The 20,789-nt window shown below is 35.3% G+C and overlaps 1 protein-coding gene across 1 annotated transcript; it reads left to right on the forward strand.

Annotated features, from left to right (window-relative positions):
- Positions 1-467: 467 nt before the first annotated feature.
- Positions 468-20,470, forward strand: Smu1 (Smu1 spliceosomal factor). The gene is made up of 11 exons (XM_071588196.1): positions 468-582; positions 1,109-1,175; positions 1,265-1,408; positions 1,524-1,638; positions 1,728-1,963; positions 3,515-3,697; positions 4,038-4,261; positions 6,128-6,229; positions 7,978-8,176; positions 13,395-13,547; positions 17,791-20,470. The coding sequence occupies exons 1-11, from the start codon at positions 557-559 to the stop codon at positions 17,887-17,889; spliced, it is 1,548 nt and encodes a 515-aa protein (XP_071444297.1). The 5' UTR covers positions 468-556; the 3' UTR covers positions 17,890-20,470.
- The last annotated feature ends 319 nt before the right edge of the window (positions 20,471-20,789 follow it).

Consider the following 20,789-nt stretch of genomic DNA (forward strand, 5'->3'; position numbering starts at 1 on the left):
AAATTACTAAATAGAGGAACTCATTAAGAATAATTGCTATATCTTTCCTCAGCTAAAATAATTGTATCAAAACTGTTTTCTTATTTAGTAGTCATTTCACCGCACACCAATATCCTCATATAACATATTTTCAATCCATCCTAATCTAAACTTACTTAGAGTAACTACTCGGGTCCGAAACTATTTTTGAAAATGAGTCAATTTTTAAATCTTAAAATTTAATGCCAGTCTTTCAGTTCAAGATTAGTATAAGATTTTAAGCAGTTATGTTAGTATTTCAGATTTTTCAATTTTAGACCTTCAAAAATGTATACCACATTTATTTATCATTTTTTTGTGGTTGTCTCAATGACTTTACGTCCAATGCGTTCAAACCTCCCACTACTATTGTCAAATGACAACATGGTTGTCGCTTCTGAAGTTGCCGTTTCGAATGCGCTGGATACGGAGAGGCGTGCTAAGCGCAGTGTGTTTTGACTTCAAAGTTGATGAATTGAGTTGTTTTAGTCGACGATTGATTTATTCATCATTTCATCCAGCTGAGAGTTAGTTCAATATGGCAATAGAAATTGAGTCAGCGGAGTGAGTATTTCAAGATGTTTTTGATTTTAATTGCTATTTGGTTGAAGCAAAATTGTTTGGTGCCTCCTGGATTTCATGGACATTTTCCTGAGGAGAAACTTTTACGGAGAAATTTTATTGCGTTTGCCTAGGGTTGTCTACTTACTTCACGTTAGTCTGCCAATAAATTTGGAGGCTCATAAATTTTATATAACTATGTTTAATGCTCCCATTCCAAGTTTTTTGTTTACCTTTTCGGCCGCGAAAGATGGTGATAATTCTTATTTGTAGACAGAAATTTAGGTTTCAAAGAGCATTTCATGTCAGCCCTCAGTGAACTTGCGAATCTTTGTCGCCTACTCGTACGCTCATAGCCTTGCTAGTCTACCATCAGGCCATCTGTGCCAAAGTTTTCGTTTTCAATCACTATCACTATGATATAACTATTTATCCAGAGCATTTGGTTACACATACAAGTTCAAGCATTGATGCAGAATATTTTGGGCCAGTTTTCCTTCCCAATTTCACCACTATGTTCTTTTTATAGTGTGATTCGACTTATACAGCAATATCTCAAGGAATCGAACTTGCCTAGAACTCTTCAAGTATTGCAGGTAAGTTATGAAAAATATTGCCATAAAATCGGATTATTCGAACTGTTATAGTTCTGTCAATAATAATATTTTAATTCAAATAAAAATAGGAAGAAACTGGAGTATCTCTAAACACTGTTGACAGTGTGGAAGGTTTTGTTGCTGACATAAATAATGGACATTGGGATACTGTCTTGAAAGCCATTCAGTCGTTGAAGCTTCCAGATAAAAAACTAATAGATCTTTACGAGCAGGTATTGAAGCTAAGAAAGCTTGTTAAGGCAATCTTTGGTGCATTTTTGAGTTCATTGCACGTTATAAATTCTTAACCTTGATGGCATACGAGATAATGAAATTTGTTGATTATAGGTAGTGTTGGAGCTTATTGAATTACGAGAACTTGGTGCAGCACGATCACTCCTCAGGCAAACCGACCCCATGATCATGATGAAGCAGCAGGAGCCTGAGCGATATATACATTTAGGTTTGTAAAAATTCTTTAGCAGATTTCGTATTCTGGTTGGATAAAAGTACTAATCATTAATATTTTTTATTTTATAATCATAATTGCAGAGAATTTACTCGCGCGTTCGTACTTTGACCCCCGAGAGGCATACCCTGATGGGAGCACGAAGGAGAAGAGACGGGCAGGAATTGCCCAGGCATTAGCTGGTGAGGTGTCTGTGGTACCATCTTCACGTCTCCTGGCTTTGTTAGGGCAAGCCCTCAAGTGGCAACAGCATCAAGGTTTACTTCCTCCCGGGACTACTATTGATTTATTCAGAGGGAAAGCAGCCATACGAGATCAGGTGATGTTTTTTGAATGCATCACTGTAGAGTCTTATGGATACATACTCTCTCATACAAAAGAATAGTAGCACTAGAGTACACCACCTTGTTTTGTGGAGTGAAATGAGTGGCTGATGTCTCACTGGCCCATTAGTGAGAAGTAATCATAGCCTCAAACATTCTGCTGTGAAAAGAATTGGGATTGTATGTTGAAAAAAATTGTGTATTCCATTTACAGATTCATTTATTTATACTTTAGCTATTGCATTTTAATATGTCTACAAAGCTAAATAGGTTACCTGTAAAATGAGGATCTAATTCATTTAACAATTATTTTCTTTAAGGAAATGTAGCTAAAGGTAAATGGAAAAGGAACATACATTTTAGTTTGTATAAAATTGGCTGATGTGTAGGGAAGGGTGTTAGTGTTGGAAAAATCTGAAAACTCACTGTGTACTACACTATTTTTTCCATGCTTGTTTTCGTATTTCATAAATTAAAGCACAAAGACTATAATTTGAAATTAATATATATCTCTAATGTAAATGAGAATAATGAATGAGCATTCAACTTTTCTTTTGTCCTGTTTGATAGTTCACAGATTGATTCTGTAAACTCCTAGTCACCATACATAGGCTTGCATCGGTGAATTTAATCTGGAAAAAAATTTTAAAGCATGTAATGGGAACTCACAACTTATTTTTACATATTTTCACTAGAATCCCAGGGGCTCTTTATCAGGAATACCTATATTACCCAGTACTGTCGCTTGTATCGTGTGTCAAAGAAGTAAAAATGCAAATGTAACAGGATGACTGCTACATTTCAATTATTTTACTGTTTTGATATGAAGGCATCAAAGGTAACCGTTATAAATTTGTATACTTACTGTCGTGCCGGGGATCAGATGGTGTGGTGGCTAATGTACAGGCTTCCCAATGAGGGCCAGGGTTCAAATCCTGGAGACAACAAATATTTTTCAGTGGTATCCCGATCCCCACTTGAGGTGCTTTGTGGAGAGCACGGGACATTAAACTGAGAACCTCTTGGCGCCTTTCAAAAAAAGTAGGCTGATGCCAACACCAGGTTTCTCTCCACCCTTCCTTTCCCATCCATCCCTAATGGCACAAATAACCTTAGCTGTCTGTCGCCTCCCCAAAAACTGCAACTACTTACTGTCGTGCAGTTGGGCATAAGACATGTAGCCATGGCCCACAATGTTTTAAAAAATGTGCATATAGCAAAACAAAAGCCAATGAATGGTTGATTCTGTTGGTAAAAGGGCAGTAGTATATTATTCTGGAATAGGCGAGTTAATTAGTGAATATGCTGCTGCATATAAGCAGGTAGTCATGTTTTTTTTGTTACAGTATTACTTTTTAGTAGCAGGCTTGAATGCTTGCGAAGGCAATACATTTCTGCATTCAACAACAGCCACATAGCCATATATTTTGCATAAATAAAGTTATGTAGCCATTAAGTGCCATTTCATTACACCCTTGGGTAATATTTTGTGTCATAGATTTTGAAAATTTTATCGTTCTGACATTTTTCCATCATTGGCATTCTAGGAAGAAGAAAAATTTCCCACCCAACTCTCCAAGCAAATTAAATTTGGTACGAAATCACATGTTGAGTGTGCCCGGTTCTCACCTGATGGTCAATATCTTGTCACAGGGAGTGTGGATGGGTTTGTTGAAGTGTGGAATTTTACTACTGGAAAGATTCGTAAGGATCTAAAATATCAAGCTAAGGTTGGTTGTATTTCTAAATTATCCACAGTTCATAATCTCTGTGCATCAGTCTCACTAGTAAATTTTATCCACAATCATTTTTTAAGATAACATCAATGTACATGCATGAATTGATGGATATTCATGGATATATTTTCCTATGAAATTACAGGGATAAGTGTATGCCAAACTATGTCGGCATGAATTTTTACTCGGTTTTTGTCTTTGAGTTTATTGTTCACTTGAATCGTGCCCATTTTTTATGGAAAGTATATTTTACTTTTATGATACTTTAGATAATGTGGTCACTACTCTGTAGTTTTATTAATTTTGACTGATTTTAAGCATTCTCTTTTAATAGGATGAATTCATGATGATGGAAGATGCTGTTTTATGTGTTGCCTTTAGTAGAGATTCAGAAATGCTTGCATCTGGTTCACGAGATGGAAAAGTCAAGATTTGGAAAGTGAACACAGGGCAGTGTTTGAGACGTTTTGAGAAAGCACATGCAAAAGGAGTTACATGTCTTCAGTTTTCACGGGATAATGGCCAAGTTTTAAGTGCATCGTTTGATGCCACCATTAGGTAAGTAGTGACTGCAATCACCTATAAGAAAGGTTGTACTGGATAATTGTGTTTATTGCACACATGCTAGTGAAAATAATAAATGAATATGGCCTTACTAGATAAGACTCCTTTTCCATTTATTCTTATTTCATATATGTTTGATGATTTGACTCATCCATTCTCTCTATGTAACCAAACCATTGCAGCACTCTTCTTTTATACTTGTCTGCTACAGGTGCATCCAAACTTCATTGTAGCCCACTCACACCTCACTCTCTCTCTCTCCAATATTCTCCGAAAGCACTCTTTTTAAGTACCTCATGCCCAGCACATTTACATAGTTTACATTAATGCTTATCCTAGCATGCCCACATTTCTCTTCAATATATAACTGCACTCCTCAGATTATGTTGGCTGGAGTGCATTTTATTGCACTGCCATTGTTGTGGCCTAAGACAAACATTCTTTTTTAAAAAATACTATGTAAGTAGAGTAAAATCTTGTTTTACCTTAAGTTGGCTGAGAGTTATTTCATTTCGTGAAATCAATATTATGTTGATTTTAATTGTAAGCAAATTGAACTAGACTTAAAGGATAGCTCAATCAAAAAAAATATTTTAAAAACTTACAATCCCTTGTAAGTTGCTATCCCAAAAAGTTATGTTTATGAATAATGAGTACTTATTTTATTAAGTACCTCTTAGTATTTTAGGTATTTGACATATCAGCTTCAGTCTTTGAATTTTCAAAGCCACAAAATGTCTGTAAGCTCAGGCCTAAGATTATAGCTTGGCTCTGACATGTTATTTTTGACTACTTTGCCTGGTTCCATCTCATATATGACTCAGCAAAGTGAAGTGGTCACTTGACCAGCTGAAATCTGATGCATTAACCTTCACGAGAGGGTTGATCTTCAGTGTGGGAATGCATGAAATTTATTTGGAAGGCCCAATACTCTTAGGTGCCTGTTCTGTGTCATACCCATCCATCCCCCTGCTGGTCATGTGGTTACATAGCAAAATTTATTGGGAAGAATAAGTTGTGTTCAACATGCATTTCAGCTCTGATCATTCTGGTCATATCTGGCTTTGATATGGCATTCCCTACTGCTCTGCCATCTCTCTGGCTGGCGAGATCTCTTTGTACACTGAAGATTGCCATCTTCTCTTCTTCAATGTACTGTGTCTCAGTCTCAACTCCTCCCTGCTCATGAAGAACTTATTTTGTTCCACAGAGTTTTGCATTCAGAGGAATTCATATTCTTAATAAATAATCCCATTGCAATTTTGTATTTACAAACTTAAAGATGGTTTGATGATATTTTTAGATGAGTTATATGATGGTCACCAATTCACATAATTAAGCTATTACAAAAGAGTTCTTACAGGGACCTTTTACTTCTTTCTCTCTCCTGTAATCACTTTTTACTTCCAAAGTTTTCATTTATCCTTTTCGATATCATAATAACAATTTTCCTCCTTATTTATTCTAATTATTGCTACAAAAAATTTTAATAACCATTTTTATAGAAAAATCAACAACAAAAAAATGGATGAACACGAAAAAAAAAGATCTAAAAAAACGAAAGAAATGTAAAAAAAATAGATTTTAGGTTAAAAGCTTAGGCTACATTATATTTAAATCTTAAACACAGCATGGGTTTCAAGTTATAATCCAATAGTTCACCTGCATTTATTCATATGGGTTGTACCATAAAAATCAGAATCCCCTTTCTTTAAAATGTTCTTGGAAATCATTTTTAAAGTGATGCAACAGAAAATGATTTGTGTCCAGTAAAATGCACATTTCTAAGTTGCAACTCAGTTCCTTCATTTTGGCCTCTATAACTGGTTCATAATTTTTACTTTCTTGTTTCTTTTTCAGAATTCATGGACTCAAATCAGGAAAAACTCTCAAGGAATTCAGAGGACACTCTTCGTTTGTTAATGAGGTTGTATTTACTCCAGATGGCCATGGGATTCTTAGGTAGGCTTTACTTAATAGTGCTGGTGACCAGCCCTTGTGAAATAGATTGTGATTGAAATATTCCTCGCAGTTAAATAGCTCAAGCTCAATGTCATATCTTTTTGCTGATCATACCATAAAACCAATTCCATTCATGTTAATTTTCATAATTTGTCTGCATAGACGGTGAATACAGGCAAAGATGATGGTTAGCTTGTGTGATTTCATTCTAACAATTGAAAATCATTTCCTCCTAGCGACATATGTCATTTCAGTATGACAACAAATTATGCCTACCCCTCTGAATGAATGTCCTGGCTTCCCACCAAGAGGGCCCAGGTTCGAATCCTGGAGGCAACAGATATTTTTCAGTGATATCCGGATCCTTACTTGAGGTGCTTTGTGGAGAGCACTTTGAGTGAGTATGTCTGTCGAATGGGACATTAAACTGTGGACCCCTTGGCACCTTTTGATAAGAGTAGTCTAATACTGATGCCGGGTTTCTCTCCACCATTTCTTTACAAATCCATCCCCTATGGCGCAAATGACCTTAGCTGTTGGTCGTCTCCCCTAAATAAAACTACTACTACATCTAGAAGGCCTTGTCTCCGTGAAACTTAGAACAGTAATGGATAAAGCAGTGCCAAGTACAAGGGGGCTGGAATTAAACTTAGGAAAATGTACAGTGCTGAATTTTCGGACTGAAAGAAAAGAGGAATAAGTCGAAGTAAATATTAGAGGGGTCCGAACATAGCAAATAAGAGCAGGCTAAATACTTGGGTGTTGCACTTACAGTAAACCTTTCATGAAGTACACTCATCAGAAGAATATGCGAGTCAGCCTTAACGAAACTAGGTTCCATTTGACGTGTCGTAAGAAAAAGTCATAAAAGGGTAAAAGACCCTCTAAAACTCTCCCCTAAAACTACTACTAACCATCTGAATGCAAGAATGGCACCTCTCAGATGACTTGCTATGTTGTATGATAACTACGTCAACATATTTTTACAAATCAAAGTAATATTGAAGTTGGCATGCTTATCAAAGAGGTGTTTATATTAAAAGATGAATGGCTACAGCACAGCATTTTTATTTTGCTATTTACAAGATTTCACCTTGTACGAACATCAGCTCATAATGCTGATGCTAATGACCCACTTTCATTTTTGGATGTAACTGTTCTGTGAATAAATATGTTTTTGTTGTCATTTTGCTCTGGTTATGTGCATCTTCGTTGTATGCTGGGGAAGTTGTAATGATAATTCTTACTTCATTCACCCCTGTTTGATGAAGACTTAACATTGGTTAGTGGGCAGAGTAGAAGTTTTAAGGTTTTACTTAAAATCATTCTTTATGTTAGAATTGAATGTACACTGCATAAAAGTGCCGTCCTGGTCAAGCTAAGCAGTGTCAGATAAATTTTTTGTTCTCATTATTATTTCGGTAAGGTCACAGAAGTCCATGAAAATAATTGTGTAACCAAGATAACATTTTAGCCTTTACATTAAATGCTTGTAATTCATAATTTAGTCTTCTCTGATTTTCACCGCTGTACTTTATACAATGTAATCCATATCCCTTAACACACAACTATGTTATTTTACAAACCACAATGCATCTGCTTAGTAGAAAGCCTGAGGAGGCTGTTTTTAATAATTATGTGGTTTTAAAGGTGCAGATTCTTTTTGTTTAAAAAAATATTTTACGTATCACATAAAGTACTAATCCTTACCCATAAGTTTCTAATACCTGTATTACTTCTGCTTGCAGCGCTTCATCTGATGGCACAGTTAGAGCATGGAGCATCAAGTCAACAGAATGTATTGGAACTTTCAAGTCACTTGGTGGAGGTGGCGGTACTGGTACAGATGTCCCTGTCAATGGCATTCATCTTCTCCCCAAGAATCCTGAGCATTTTGTAGTCTGTAACAGAACTAATACTGTGGTCATTATGAATATGCAGGGTCAGGTATGTGTCATCATTCTGTTGTGGTAGCTTGGCTATGTAGTTTCTCTTAGCTATTAGGAAATCTTAACTAGATATATATGGTTAGTACAGCCAGCTTGTAAATAGCAGCCTGAGAACAAGAGTTTTTAGCTCCTCTGTGTAGTACATAAACATTTAGTATTTTATATTTGTAAACTGGCAAAGCAACATACTAATATTTAGCATGTTAACTCAGGATCTGTTAATCTGATTAGAAAGATCATTTAAAATATTATTATTGTGATAAACAATCATTATTATACAACTTTGGTAAAACTGAGCATATTGTATGACTCTTTCAATGATAGTTCTTGTCAAATAATATCCAATTATTATGTTGTACTCACTAATATGCAATATTTATACTGCACTATACTATATTAATCCCTGTACTATATGCCACCCTCGGGTAGTTCAATTAAATTTTACATTTATGTCATTTATTTTAAATATCATTTAATCTTGATTTCTTTCTCTGAATTTAATTTATTGATAAAATCAAAATTAAATCTTATATTAAAATAAACCTGCTAGTAACTTGATTTTTTTATAAATGAAATATCAATATTTGCCCTAAAATAAATAGAAAAACTTAATTTTCAATTAAGCTTTAAACTTGCTTATTCTTATAATTTAATACTTTTGTTACTCATTTCCATTTTTTATGATAATTTGCACTAAGTTCCTCCAACATTTTACCAAAAGGAAATCTACAAGATACCATCAATGTTCATTTTTCAGAGCATTCTCTTTGATGTTCATTCCTCCATTAAAGTATATCCTTTTTGCACTTAGTGCATGTAGTTTTTGCTCAATTAAATGTCATATAATGGATCCTTGTTGATTAATTCCAAAGAAACTGGGGACGATACCGCGACAGTAACTTTTAATGGAGTCATCCGCTAATGTGCATTTCAATGCAACAATTTCAGAGTATAAAAATCAAAATTTCTGAGTTTTAGAGGATGCCTTGATAGCTTAACTGGCTAAAGCACTTGATAGGACATTGAGGGATCCGTGGTTGAATCCCAGTCAAGGTGGATGATTTTTACACTCCGCAATTGTTGCCTTGCTGATTCGCTTATATTATTAATAATTATTATTTTATTTGCCCAAGGATTGGTGTGCAATAACTAAATTAGACACGGCATAAAAAAATAGAAATTCAAAGCATTCATACACGCAGAAGATTAAAAATATGTATAAACCATAAACACAGTAATCAACTTGAAGGTCGTTTTGGAAGGTGATGGTAGAGTTCACCCAGTACTAAGCCCGACAGCATGTGAAATTCACACATCAACTTCCTTCCTCCCCTCATACCATCCAACATCCCTAGCCTATTCCTACCCTTTCCTTGTTTGCCTAACATTCTCCCCTCTATTACAGTCTTCAACATCCCGTTGCCAATCAATATGATTTTCATCCATTTTTCCTGCCTCCTAATGATTTCTCCCAACAATCCCCACTCCTTGCCTACCATACCTAGCACTTCCTCATTTGTTTCCATGCCCTACATAACTGTGCTCCATATCAAAGTTTTGACAAGCCTTATAACATCCTTCCTCAACATCCCTGTCATTAACTCCCTCCTCCTTGTAAAAGCATCTTCGCATAGCACAATTCTTCTCCTTACATCCCTACTTCTGTGACCATGTTGGTCCCAAACACTTCCGAGATATGTTAACTGTTCTACCTGCTCAATTTTTTTCCCTCCTAATTTAGTGTTTAGCTTAGCCTTTTTCTTTATGGTAAATTGCATAACCATCTTTTTTATTTATATCAATTCTCAACCCATATGTATTGCACTGAATTTCCAATTCACTCAGCAATGCTCGCACCCCAAACTAGAGCTTGGTTATCAGCAAACCTAACTGATTTTACGAATTCCCATCCAACTTTTATTCCTACCTCCACTTCTTCCTGTGCCTCTCTCACCATTTCCTCCGCATATATGTTGAACAGCACTGGTGAAAATGGATAACCATGCCTTACACCTCTTTCTAACCCTGCCCATCTTGACTCTCCGTTCCCCACTTGCACCTGAGTGGTCTGAGACATGTACAGGTTGCAGATTACCCTCCTGTCTCTCCAATCAATCCTATTTTCTGCTATATACAAGGTCTGTTCAGAAAGTATCGTGACTTTTGTGTTTTTTCAAAAATTATTTATTTATTCGTGAATATCTATTTTGTCCCCTTCAAAGTGATCCCCATTAGATATTATACACTTGTGCCAACATTTTTTCCAATCCTAGAAGCACTTCAAAAATTCATCTCCTGTGATCTTGTTCAGCTCCTCCTTTGATACAGTCTTTATCTCGTCAGTCGCAGCGTAGCGTTGTCCTTTCATGGGCCTCAGTTTTAGGAGCAAGAAAAAGTCACGGGGGGCCAGGTCTGGGGAATACAGTGGCTGTGGCATCATTAGTGTGTTGTTTTTGGCCAAAAATGTGCACACAAGTAACGATGTGTGAGCAGGGGCGTTGTCATGGTGCAAAAGCCAATTTTTGTTCTTCCGCAAATTCGGGCGTTTGTCACAGATTGCTTCGTGCAAATTGAGCATAACTTGCAGGTAATATTCCTTATTTACCATTCTACCCTATGGAAAGAACTCATGATGTACCACGCCCCAGCATTCGAAGAAAACTGTAAGCAAAACTTTCACATTCAACTGAACTTGGTGCGCTTTTTTTGGTCTTGGCTCGTGCTGCAGCTTCCATTGGGATGATTGAGCTTAAGTTTCCATGTCATAACCATAAACCCATTATTCATCACCGGTTTTACCCTCTGGAGCAAATTTGGGTCATCGCAGACAGAGTCCAACACCTCATTAGCAATGTTAATGCATTGCTGTTTTTGGTCGAAATTGAGCACATTTGTTACGAATTTCACGGCAACCCGTGTCATATCCAAAAGATTAGTAAAAATCAAATGGCTCGAGCCAATCGATATGCTTAGGTCCTCAGCAACTTCTCTAACGGTGATTCGACGATTGGCCAATACTATTTTCGTCACTTCATCAATGCTTTCGTCTGTTGTTAACGTGCTTGGGCATCCGGCACGCTCTTCGTTGCTCACTTCTTCTCGGCCCTCTGAGAACATTATGTTAGCTTCTTCATATGCCACTGTCAACATACGGAATACATCCATGCACTTAATTTCATTTTTCCCGCAAAATTTGATACAGATTCTTTAATCAATTTTTTGGAACAGGCAAAAATCGAAGACAAGCCAAAACACGTCGAAGGAAAACCGCTGTCAACAATTAACTGAACATTCAAAATGGCCTAACTTTTGGCATGAGTGAGAGACATAAGTACTAACATAATGCCACAAAAAAACCAAAAATTAAATATACGTTACCCACGAAAATTGAAAATTCGTGATACTTTTTGAGTGGACCTGGTACTCATTAGTTTTTCCAATTTCACTCTATTAAATGCTTTTTTGAAATCTATGAAACAGAGAAATACGTCTTGATTGTATTCTATATTCCTCTCCATTATTGATCTCATTACTGCAATATCATCACGCATGCCTCTCCTCTTCCTAAACCCAAACATCATCCCCTAAGTAATCATTTGCCCTACTCTCTATCCTTTTGTTGATGATCCTGAGAACAAATTTAGCTGAATGGGAAATCAAACTAATTGTTCTGTAGTCATCACATGATGCAGTTTTTACCTTTTTCGGAATATGAACTAACAGTGATCTCACAAAGTCTTCCTGCCAGATTCATTTCTCATAGATGCTATGAATCAATCCAGTCTCTTCCTACTGCATTTTCCTAAACCTTTTAGTAGTTCCACAGGTATGTTTTCCACCCCCACGGCCTTATTTGATTTCATCTCCCTTAATGCCCTTTCTATCTCATTGTCGAGTATGCCTGGACCTAAGCTATCTTCATCTACATTATATTCTCTTGCTATGTTTAAGCTTTTTGGCCTCAGTTCTTTATCATATGGTTCTTCTATGTATTCCTTCCATCTCTCGTTGATCTTTTCTGTTGTCAACTATTATATTACCCGGCTTATCTCTAACTGTTGACACAGGTCATCCCTTCTATAGTGATTTAATATTGCTTTATAAGCACACCAATTTCTCCCTTCTTCTGCAAAATTTCCTTATCCTTGCACTGAATCTTCTATCATGATAATTTTGCTGTATTTGTTACCCATCTCAAATTATTATTTATCTCTTTGCATTTCCTTTTTCCTATCTCTGTATTAACATTCTTCCATTTTTTTTCTCATCTATCTTTGCAATCATCTCATCCGTGGCCCATGTTTCCTGGTCCTTTTCCCTTAACGATTCCTATATTTTCTCCTGTGGCTTTTGATATCCATTTTTTGATACATTCCCATTTTTCCTCAATAGTACTCAGCTCTCTACACTCATGCATGATTTTCTTTTCATGATACACCTTCCTTGTCAATCTAGCTAATGCTTCTACATTCCATTGGCTAACCTGCCTCTCCTACCATATCTTTTAGAAACAAATTCTTCATTTGATCACAACTGAATAGTTTTTTAGGATTTCTGTTCATATTGCAGAAGGACTTTTTGTACAAAAAGTATATCTTCTTTCTTAATTTTTGAAGTTACATTTTGTACTCAATTCTAAAACAAATGTTACATGCTGGATAAAGGAGGATAAATAATGAAATTTTACTAGCCTACTGTGTTAAATGCAATTCAGTTGAGGTATAGAGACAAAGGGAAGGTGATATTCATAATGTAGGCTATTTTTTATCTATACACTTCTTTCTATTGACTAAGACACGGAGAGGATCATCTAAAGAGGGTTGTAGATCCATTAGGGATGAAAAAAATGAGCAGTGTGATTGGTGGTGTATCGTAAGTGGTGCATTTTATTGATATGGGAAAGTTGTAGGTACTGGGAAAAAATTCATCATCTTATGTATGATCGCATTTTCATTCATTTTCTGTGAACCTTTGAACAGGTTCTACTACTGTAAATGTTACTTTTCTGTACTACTGCACTGTAAATCTACTGTGCATGAAAAATATGGGTTTGAACTTCTGCACTGTATCTTATCTACAGTGACTACAAGCATTGTGAAAGTTTTTCTATGATCTGTTACATATCAACTTAGTATTGAAAACTGAGTGTTTATCACTGTGATTCATTCTGTCTTGGTTTGTTAAGGTTATCTTTTCTCTTTGATTGTGGTCCTCAGATTGTGCGTTCCTTCTCAAGTGGAAAGCGGGAAGGAGGAGACTTTGTGTGTGCCTGCTCGTCACCAAGGGGAGAGTGGATTTACTGTGTTGGTGAGGATTTAGTGTTGTATTGTTTCTCTACTGCGTCTGGAAAACTGGAGAGAACTCTAAATGTAAGTCTTTGTTTTAATATTTAAGTATTTTGTAATATTTAGGAAAAAATGCCAAAACGCAAGGATAATAGTTGAATAAAATAGCCTTAAATTCAGTGTATATTTAATTGAATAACTAAGGTTATTTTTAGTGGGTTTTAATTCAGTAACTATCCAGAAAAATTTAAATACCATGCATATGATTTAATTGGTTGACTTTGAAATCTAAAATTTTGATGTAAACAGAAAATGGTCAACCTATGCACGAAAGAGGTATTTATAGTAATTTAAGAAAATTTTATTTGGGAAGTGAGCATTCCAAAATTTGCTGTCATTTCTTCCATGTAATAATAATTTCATAATTATGGCTTTTCTTACTACGAAAACTATAGCTGCCTGCTTGTTGCAATGCTGTGGTAAATGCAAACAATTGAGTAGTGCTCTTGGCAATGGCAGTAAATTTCGGAACCTACTCAAAATTTCACTATTGATGATACTGGTTGATACTGTTGATACTGTTATATTGTTTGCAACTCGATAATTACTTTTAAAAGTGCTAAATTATATTTCTTTTATTGCTTACTACATGAGAATATCCTTAACAAAATTTCGTAAGTTATAATTAAAATTAACTTGGCAGCATTTAACTAATACAAAAACATAATTTCAACACACAAGATTTGTAAAAAAAACAAATTCATGAAAAAATGCAGTGGTCAACGTGTACACAAGTAACAATGGAAGTTTGGCACTGAATGTAGGCTCCTGAGAACACTTGCCATTAAGTTTTGCGTCTTGGAATTACTTTTTAAATATTGTATTTCATTCAAGTATGAATTTATTAGTTATTAACCTTCATGAATTTATCTTATTTGTATATTTGGTACTAAATGTTGACCATTTTCTTGTTTTTGACTTATAATTGAGTCAACATGCTTGGGTGCTACACATACCAAAGAAAGAGCAGGTGGTAGTGATTAAATAAGATAGAAGCAGCAAAGAAGCTAAAATGAAGTAAAGCAGGGTTGCCCATTACTGCATTTGGTGTTTAATGTCTGCATTCATAAGGCAGTTAATGAGATCTATGAAAAGATAAAGGGTGGTGTACAAATAAATAGAGAAAGAATTGGTATGATGCAACTTCAGAAGACATAGCCGTTCTTACAGAGAAAAAATAAGACCATACAAGGATTCAACTATAAGGAAGGCGATGAAAAATTATAAATTCAAGATAAACAAGATTGAAACTAACAAAATGGTTTCCAGTTGAAGTAGAGAGGATAATCTTCACTCAAAACTGGGGAAAGACATGCTGGAACAAGTGGACAAATTTTTCTAGTTGGGCAGTAGAATCATTACTCACAAAAATGAATGGCATAGAAGGTTTTCTATCAAAAGACAACTACTAGGACCAAATATTGGGGTGCTAAGTACATTTCAATTCTTATGCCTGAAGATATGGGCATTGGTAAATTTTTCGTTAAAACTTATACATGGAGTCTAATTTTCTATGGAGGTGAGACTTGGATGATAGGAGCATTAAAGAAAAGAAGATTGGAGGTGATCAATGTATGAGGGTGGTCTGAAAAATGTCTGACCAGGCAAATAAAAGAGACATTTTTTTGCCACAAATTTATTTTTATTTTCTAACAGTCGCCTTTTAAGTTGATACACTTTTTCCAGCAATTTTCTAACTTTTTTAACCTTTCCAAATGGTAATTGACATCCATCTCTGCAAAATAGGCATTTACCTATATGATGACCTCTTTGTCCAATGAAAATCTCTTGTTGTCCAAGCAAAACTTAAGTTAGGAAACAGGAAAAAGTTGCTGGGGGCCAGATCTGGTAATACAGGGAGTGGCCAACCAATTTGAAGTGGAATTCTTAAATTTTAGCCTTGACTTTACTCTCCCCTTGTGTGATTCTGCTTGCATCTTAGTGTTGGTCATGATCATGTTGTAGTAGTAGTTTTTAGGGGAGGTGACCGACTAAGCTAAGGTCATTTGTGCCATAGGGGATGGACAGGAAAGGATGAAGGGTGGAGAGAAACCCGGCGTCGGCATTAGCCTACTCTTAACAAAAGGCGCCAAGGGGTCCGCAGTTTAACATCCCATCCGACGGACGGCGTACTCACTCAGAGTGCCCTCCACAAAGCACCTCAAGTAGGGATCGAGATACCTCTGAAAAATATTCAACACCGCCGGGATTTGAACCCGTGCCCTCAGGGTGGGAAGCCAGTACATTAGCCCCCGCACCATCTCGATCCCCTTATGATCATGTACTTTTCCAAACTTGTGTTCAGACATTACTGCGATATTCTTGTTTAGAGTTAAATAATATTTTGTGTTTAGTTATAAAAATGTCCCTGAAGAAAAAGCAGCTAGAAAACATTTATAAGAAATTAAATATAACTGTAGAAATGAAAATTAAAATCATTGAAAAGCAAGAATGAGGCATCAGCAAGGCTGATCTAGCACACCCATACAGTGTCAAAATAAATAATTTACACCATCCTCAAAGCAAGACGAGAATATCTGCCCAGTAATTACGTATTCTCAGTGGTGTTGAAAGGTTTCTTCTCATAAGGATAAATGAAAAGCCATATGCAAGGCAACACTATTAATGAGCACATCATCTGTGAAGAGGCAAAAGTGATTGTTACTAACTTCATCAAGAAGACACCAGGATTATCAATGGGCCAAGAAGAAGTATTTGAAGGAACCCATGGATGGCTGGAGAAGTTAAAAAGAAGAAATGACATCCACTTTGTTGTGAAGTATCATCAAGTATTGAGCTCTGACTCAAAACAGTAGAGAACTTCATTAGTGACTTCAAGAAGCACTTAAATTGTGAAGGTTACTTTCTGCAACAGGTTTTAATTCTGAATTCTGGAAATAATGCTGAAGCGAATCTATATGACAGCAGAGTAGATTCCATTGCCTGACCACTGGCCAAAAAAAGACCATCTAACACTATTGTTTTGTGCCAATTCCAGCAGCAATTTAAATATTGAACCATTACTTGTTTACCATTCAGAAACTGCATGAGCCATTAAAAAGTGTAAATTCCAGAAGAGCTGGCTAAATTCGATGTGGAGGTCATGGGAAACTGTTGCATCATATATTCACCCCAATAAGGCAGTGGCTATAGACGCTATAAATGTATTAATGAAAACGCGGAGTTTCATTTTCTCAAAATTTGTAAACATTGGCATACAATAATGTCTCTAGACAGCTTTCTAGTAAAAAAGAATTAGGAGTGCATCATGCATTGAATTCCTATTCCAGGTTGGTTCATTCCATGATAAAACAAAAGATTATTCAAGATCCTAAATAATGTACGCATATATAATTTTCTTTGAATAAACCTTGCACATGTATAATTTTTTCAGAATGGAAGGTTTTATCCTATTTTACATTAATTTATGTGGGAAAAATTATTTCTCTTAATTAGTGTTTCTTTTTACGAGAGAGATTCTGAAATGAATTACGTCCATGCAAGGTTCCACTGTTTACTAACTTCCATAGTTGATGGGAAGAATTACTGAGAAAGACCTAAAATGAACCATTAGAAGCAGGCAACGGAAAATTTTAGTGTAAAGAGCTGTGAGAAAATGTGAAGATTGGAAGGAAACATCTTGGTTTTTTAATAATCCCCAAAATTTTGGAATATAAGAGGATATCTTGGTAGTTTAACTGGCTACCGCACTCCGCTGGGCATGGAAGGATCTGGGATCGAATCCCAGTCAAGGTGAATGATTTGCATACTTTGAACTTGTTGCCCTGGAAACCTGATAGTATAGCGAGCAGCTACAAATCAAACTCTGAATTATTAACCCTAGATGATGATTTATTTCCCTACATTTAACCAGGATCAATAAAAGCTATGTAGATGTAAAGGAGATTTATGTAAAGTGCCCACATGCAGTAATAGATACTTGATGAAGTTCAGTTGTGAATACTCCAGTATTTGGCCCGTTTAGCTAGTTTGTATACAGCTTGACACATTTATTTGATAATGCTGCCTATTGCATGGCACTAGTGTACAAGGCTATGAAGTCATTAACGTTAATAAACAAGTATTGTTTCAAATAGGTTTAAAGCTTCATTTATTCGTATGATATGTTAGCATTAATTTATTAAAATGGCCTAAAATATTAAAATAACTATGTTCTCATCCTTACTTATGAGATTTATTGGATTATTGTTTTAAACTCACTTATGTTACCTTTTAACTTCTAATTTGATGTTAAATTTTGTTTCAGATTCATGAGAAGGATGTAATTGGTTTAGCTCATCACCCTCACCAAAACTTATTGTGCTCCTACAGTGAAGATGGTTTGCTTAGGCTTTGGAAACCATAAGACATTTATTTCCAGTAATCATGACCCTCAAATCGAGTACCATATTACAAGTAATAAAATATCTGTATATTTTATTTTTTTCAAGGTCATATATTGTGAAAACTAATGTGGTTAGTTTTTCATTATTATTATTGACTTTTTTTGTGACTACATATTATATTTGTGTGGCTCAAATATATAATTACTGTGAATTACTCACAGTAAATTTGATGCAGTCATCAATGAGATCATTTTCTTTGAGAAATAGTTCAATCCAAAAAAATGTAAAAACTGTAGTAGCCTTCATCGGTACGACTATTTTTTTCCTTTTAGAACATTTTAATTATTGCGTAAATTTGTGTGCAGTATTTTCTTGTTTTCAAAATTAAATTCCTAATGTTGAGCACATTTAACTCAACATGGATGCATTTAATGATGTATATATAATTTTTAAGTAAATAACTGGATTTTGTGTTACGATATTATTACAATGCACTAATAACTGACCATATATATCTTGTTTTGGATGGAATTTGGAAGTGCTCTCCGCTCTTCTTCTGGAAATATTAACCGGAAGTGGCAAAGAGCAATTCAATTTTAAATTAACATGAATGAAATTTTCTTTTTATTTCATATTTTGGCTTTCAAGAATCATACCCATTCAGAGTTTTAGTCGTTATATACCCCTATCTTCTGGAAATTTGAACTGGAAGTTGCAAAGAGCAATTCAATTTTAAATAAACATGAATAAAAATTTCTTTTTATTTCATATTTTTGCTTTCAAGGATCACACCCATTCAGAGTTTTAGTCATATACCCCTAATGACCTGGGCTTCCTAGACGAGATATTCCCTCATACAGTTGAGCATCTCTGTCAGAACTAGAGCGATAATAATTTTTGTAAACAATGATTGTTATTGAATAACTAACATTCTTGTTATTCAATGATGTTTTCTATCAGGTAGTCAGTACTTTTGTATTGAAGTTTATTAATTTATTTCGTTCTCAAACATAACGATGGAAACCAGTATAGAATAACTTGTTTCTAAAATCACAGACTAATATATTATGTGACTTTTGCAAACGGCACACCTTAAGAGAAAATGTCAATACTTCTATATCATATGACATAAATGATATATTTAAACTGATTAGATAGTTAAAAACTGTATAAGCATGCTTTGCTTAGAATTTCCATCAACATAAGTGTTCACGGAAAATAAAAACCAGGCTCTTTTACCGCACAGCTATAAACTGCCACTTGTATTGCACAACTGTAGGTTTATCGCAGATGATCCTGCTTCCCTATTTGACAAAAGTCTTCACAGCACTAAACCGTGTTGTTTCATGAAATTCTGTTGTCTCTTCTGGTGAACTGTTAATGTTCATTTCTAAATGAAATTGTAATTGCTTATTGTCCCATTTTCGATTCACTTTCAGTGTGAAACAATATTTTTACCTTATGATTCTTATTGTCATACTTGATTAACCATTCGAGATCCAACACAATAAGTCTCACACAAGCACTTCACTGATGTACTAGCACTAAGTTTTTTTTATCACTTCTATATTTCTGGATTTTTTGTTTTGTGCCAGTTCTTCATTCCACTGCTATTAATACTGCTGCTTACATGTGGTAGTGATTAAATTTACTATGTTTTAATGGCTACCCCAAGACATTGAAAGTGGTCACTTAAAAAAGCAAAAGTATCTCTTACAGTCTGGGGTGGTCCTAAAAATTATTTTCATGAAATTTTCACTGAAACTGATTGCTGGCTTCATATGGGAACATTTTTAAGAGTGGTGGGCAGTTAATTTACAGAAAACTGTCCTGATATTTTATGTTTCCTTTCTCAAAGCATGTATTTAAACATGCCTGTCACACTGCCAGGCTATGAGATTTCCTCCCAGAGTACAGATTTCTGGATTAGAGGTGCTGAAGTGTCCATACGTGTATTTTTATGCCCATTGTAAGAATTTTCCAAATGCAAAGCATATTCCAGGTGGTCTGTTTGACTTTAAAATAATTATGTTTACTTGACAAATGTTCATTATTTACTTCCAAATGTGAGAGAAAATAAAAATCTTGGGTTATGCAGCTGTGTTTTATATCAACATTCAATACTGGATCTGTGCAAATCTAATTAAGTGAAATACGTCTCATATTTCTTTCATCATCCTCTTCCAAAATATGGAGAAACCTTTGTATCTCTGGTGGTCATTGTTGCCAGTTTTTGAGTTATCTAATTTTAGATCTTATCAAATTAAAAAATTGTATCTCATTTTGAAAAAAATAATTTCATTCATGATAATTATGGCTAAGATTTTTCGGGTACCAGATCTTTGGGAAACTATAACCGGCACAGGGAAAGGATCTGGCCCCCCTACCCTTATGTGTGAATTTCACATGCCGTAAAGGGCTTGGCACTGGGTGAACTCTACCAGCACCTACCAAACCGGCCTTCAGGTTGATTACTGTGTTTATGGTTTTTTTTAATTACTGCTAAATTACCTGTTGTAATGCATTATTGTCCTTACTCTTTAATTGACTTTGGTTTGTGATGTGCATAACATTGAAATAAAAAGCAGCTTCTTTACTGTCTTTACACTAAATATATTAGCCTCTAAAAATAGTACAATATAGATCTATACTTATATTGTGACTACCATGACGAAGCTTTAGGCAATAAATCCATGCTGGTGATGTGGCAACACAGGTTAGTGCTTGGAATTTCAAGGAAATTTTTGCTGTCATGGCTCCGAGAGCATTGATACCTCTAGCTAACCGACTAAGGGGAACTTTTTATGGAAGATTGGATGTGGGGGATATTTTGGCATGGTGATGACTGACTTCCGGGCGAGGTATAAATGCAAATAAATGGCACAGCATATTCAGTTGTAAGGCCAGGCACTATATTTTG

The sequence above is a fragment of the Hetaerina americana genome, unplaced genomic scaffold, assembly GCF_022747635.1.
Source record: "Hetaerina americana unplaced genomic scaffold, ioHetAmer1.1.p SCAF_3, whole genome shotgun sequence".
Classification (NCBI taxonomy): domain Eukaryota; kingdom Metazoa; phylum Arthropoda; class Insecta; order Odonata; family Calopterygidae; genus Hetaerina; species Hetaerina americana.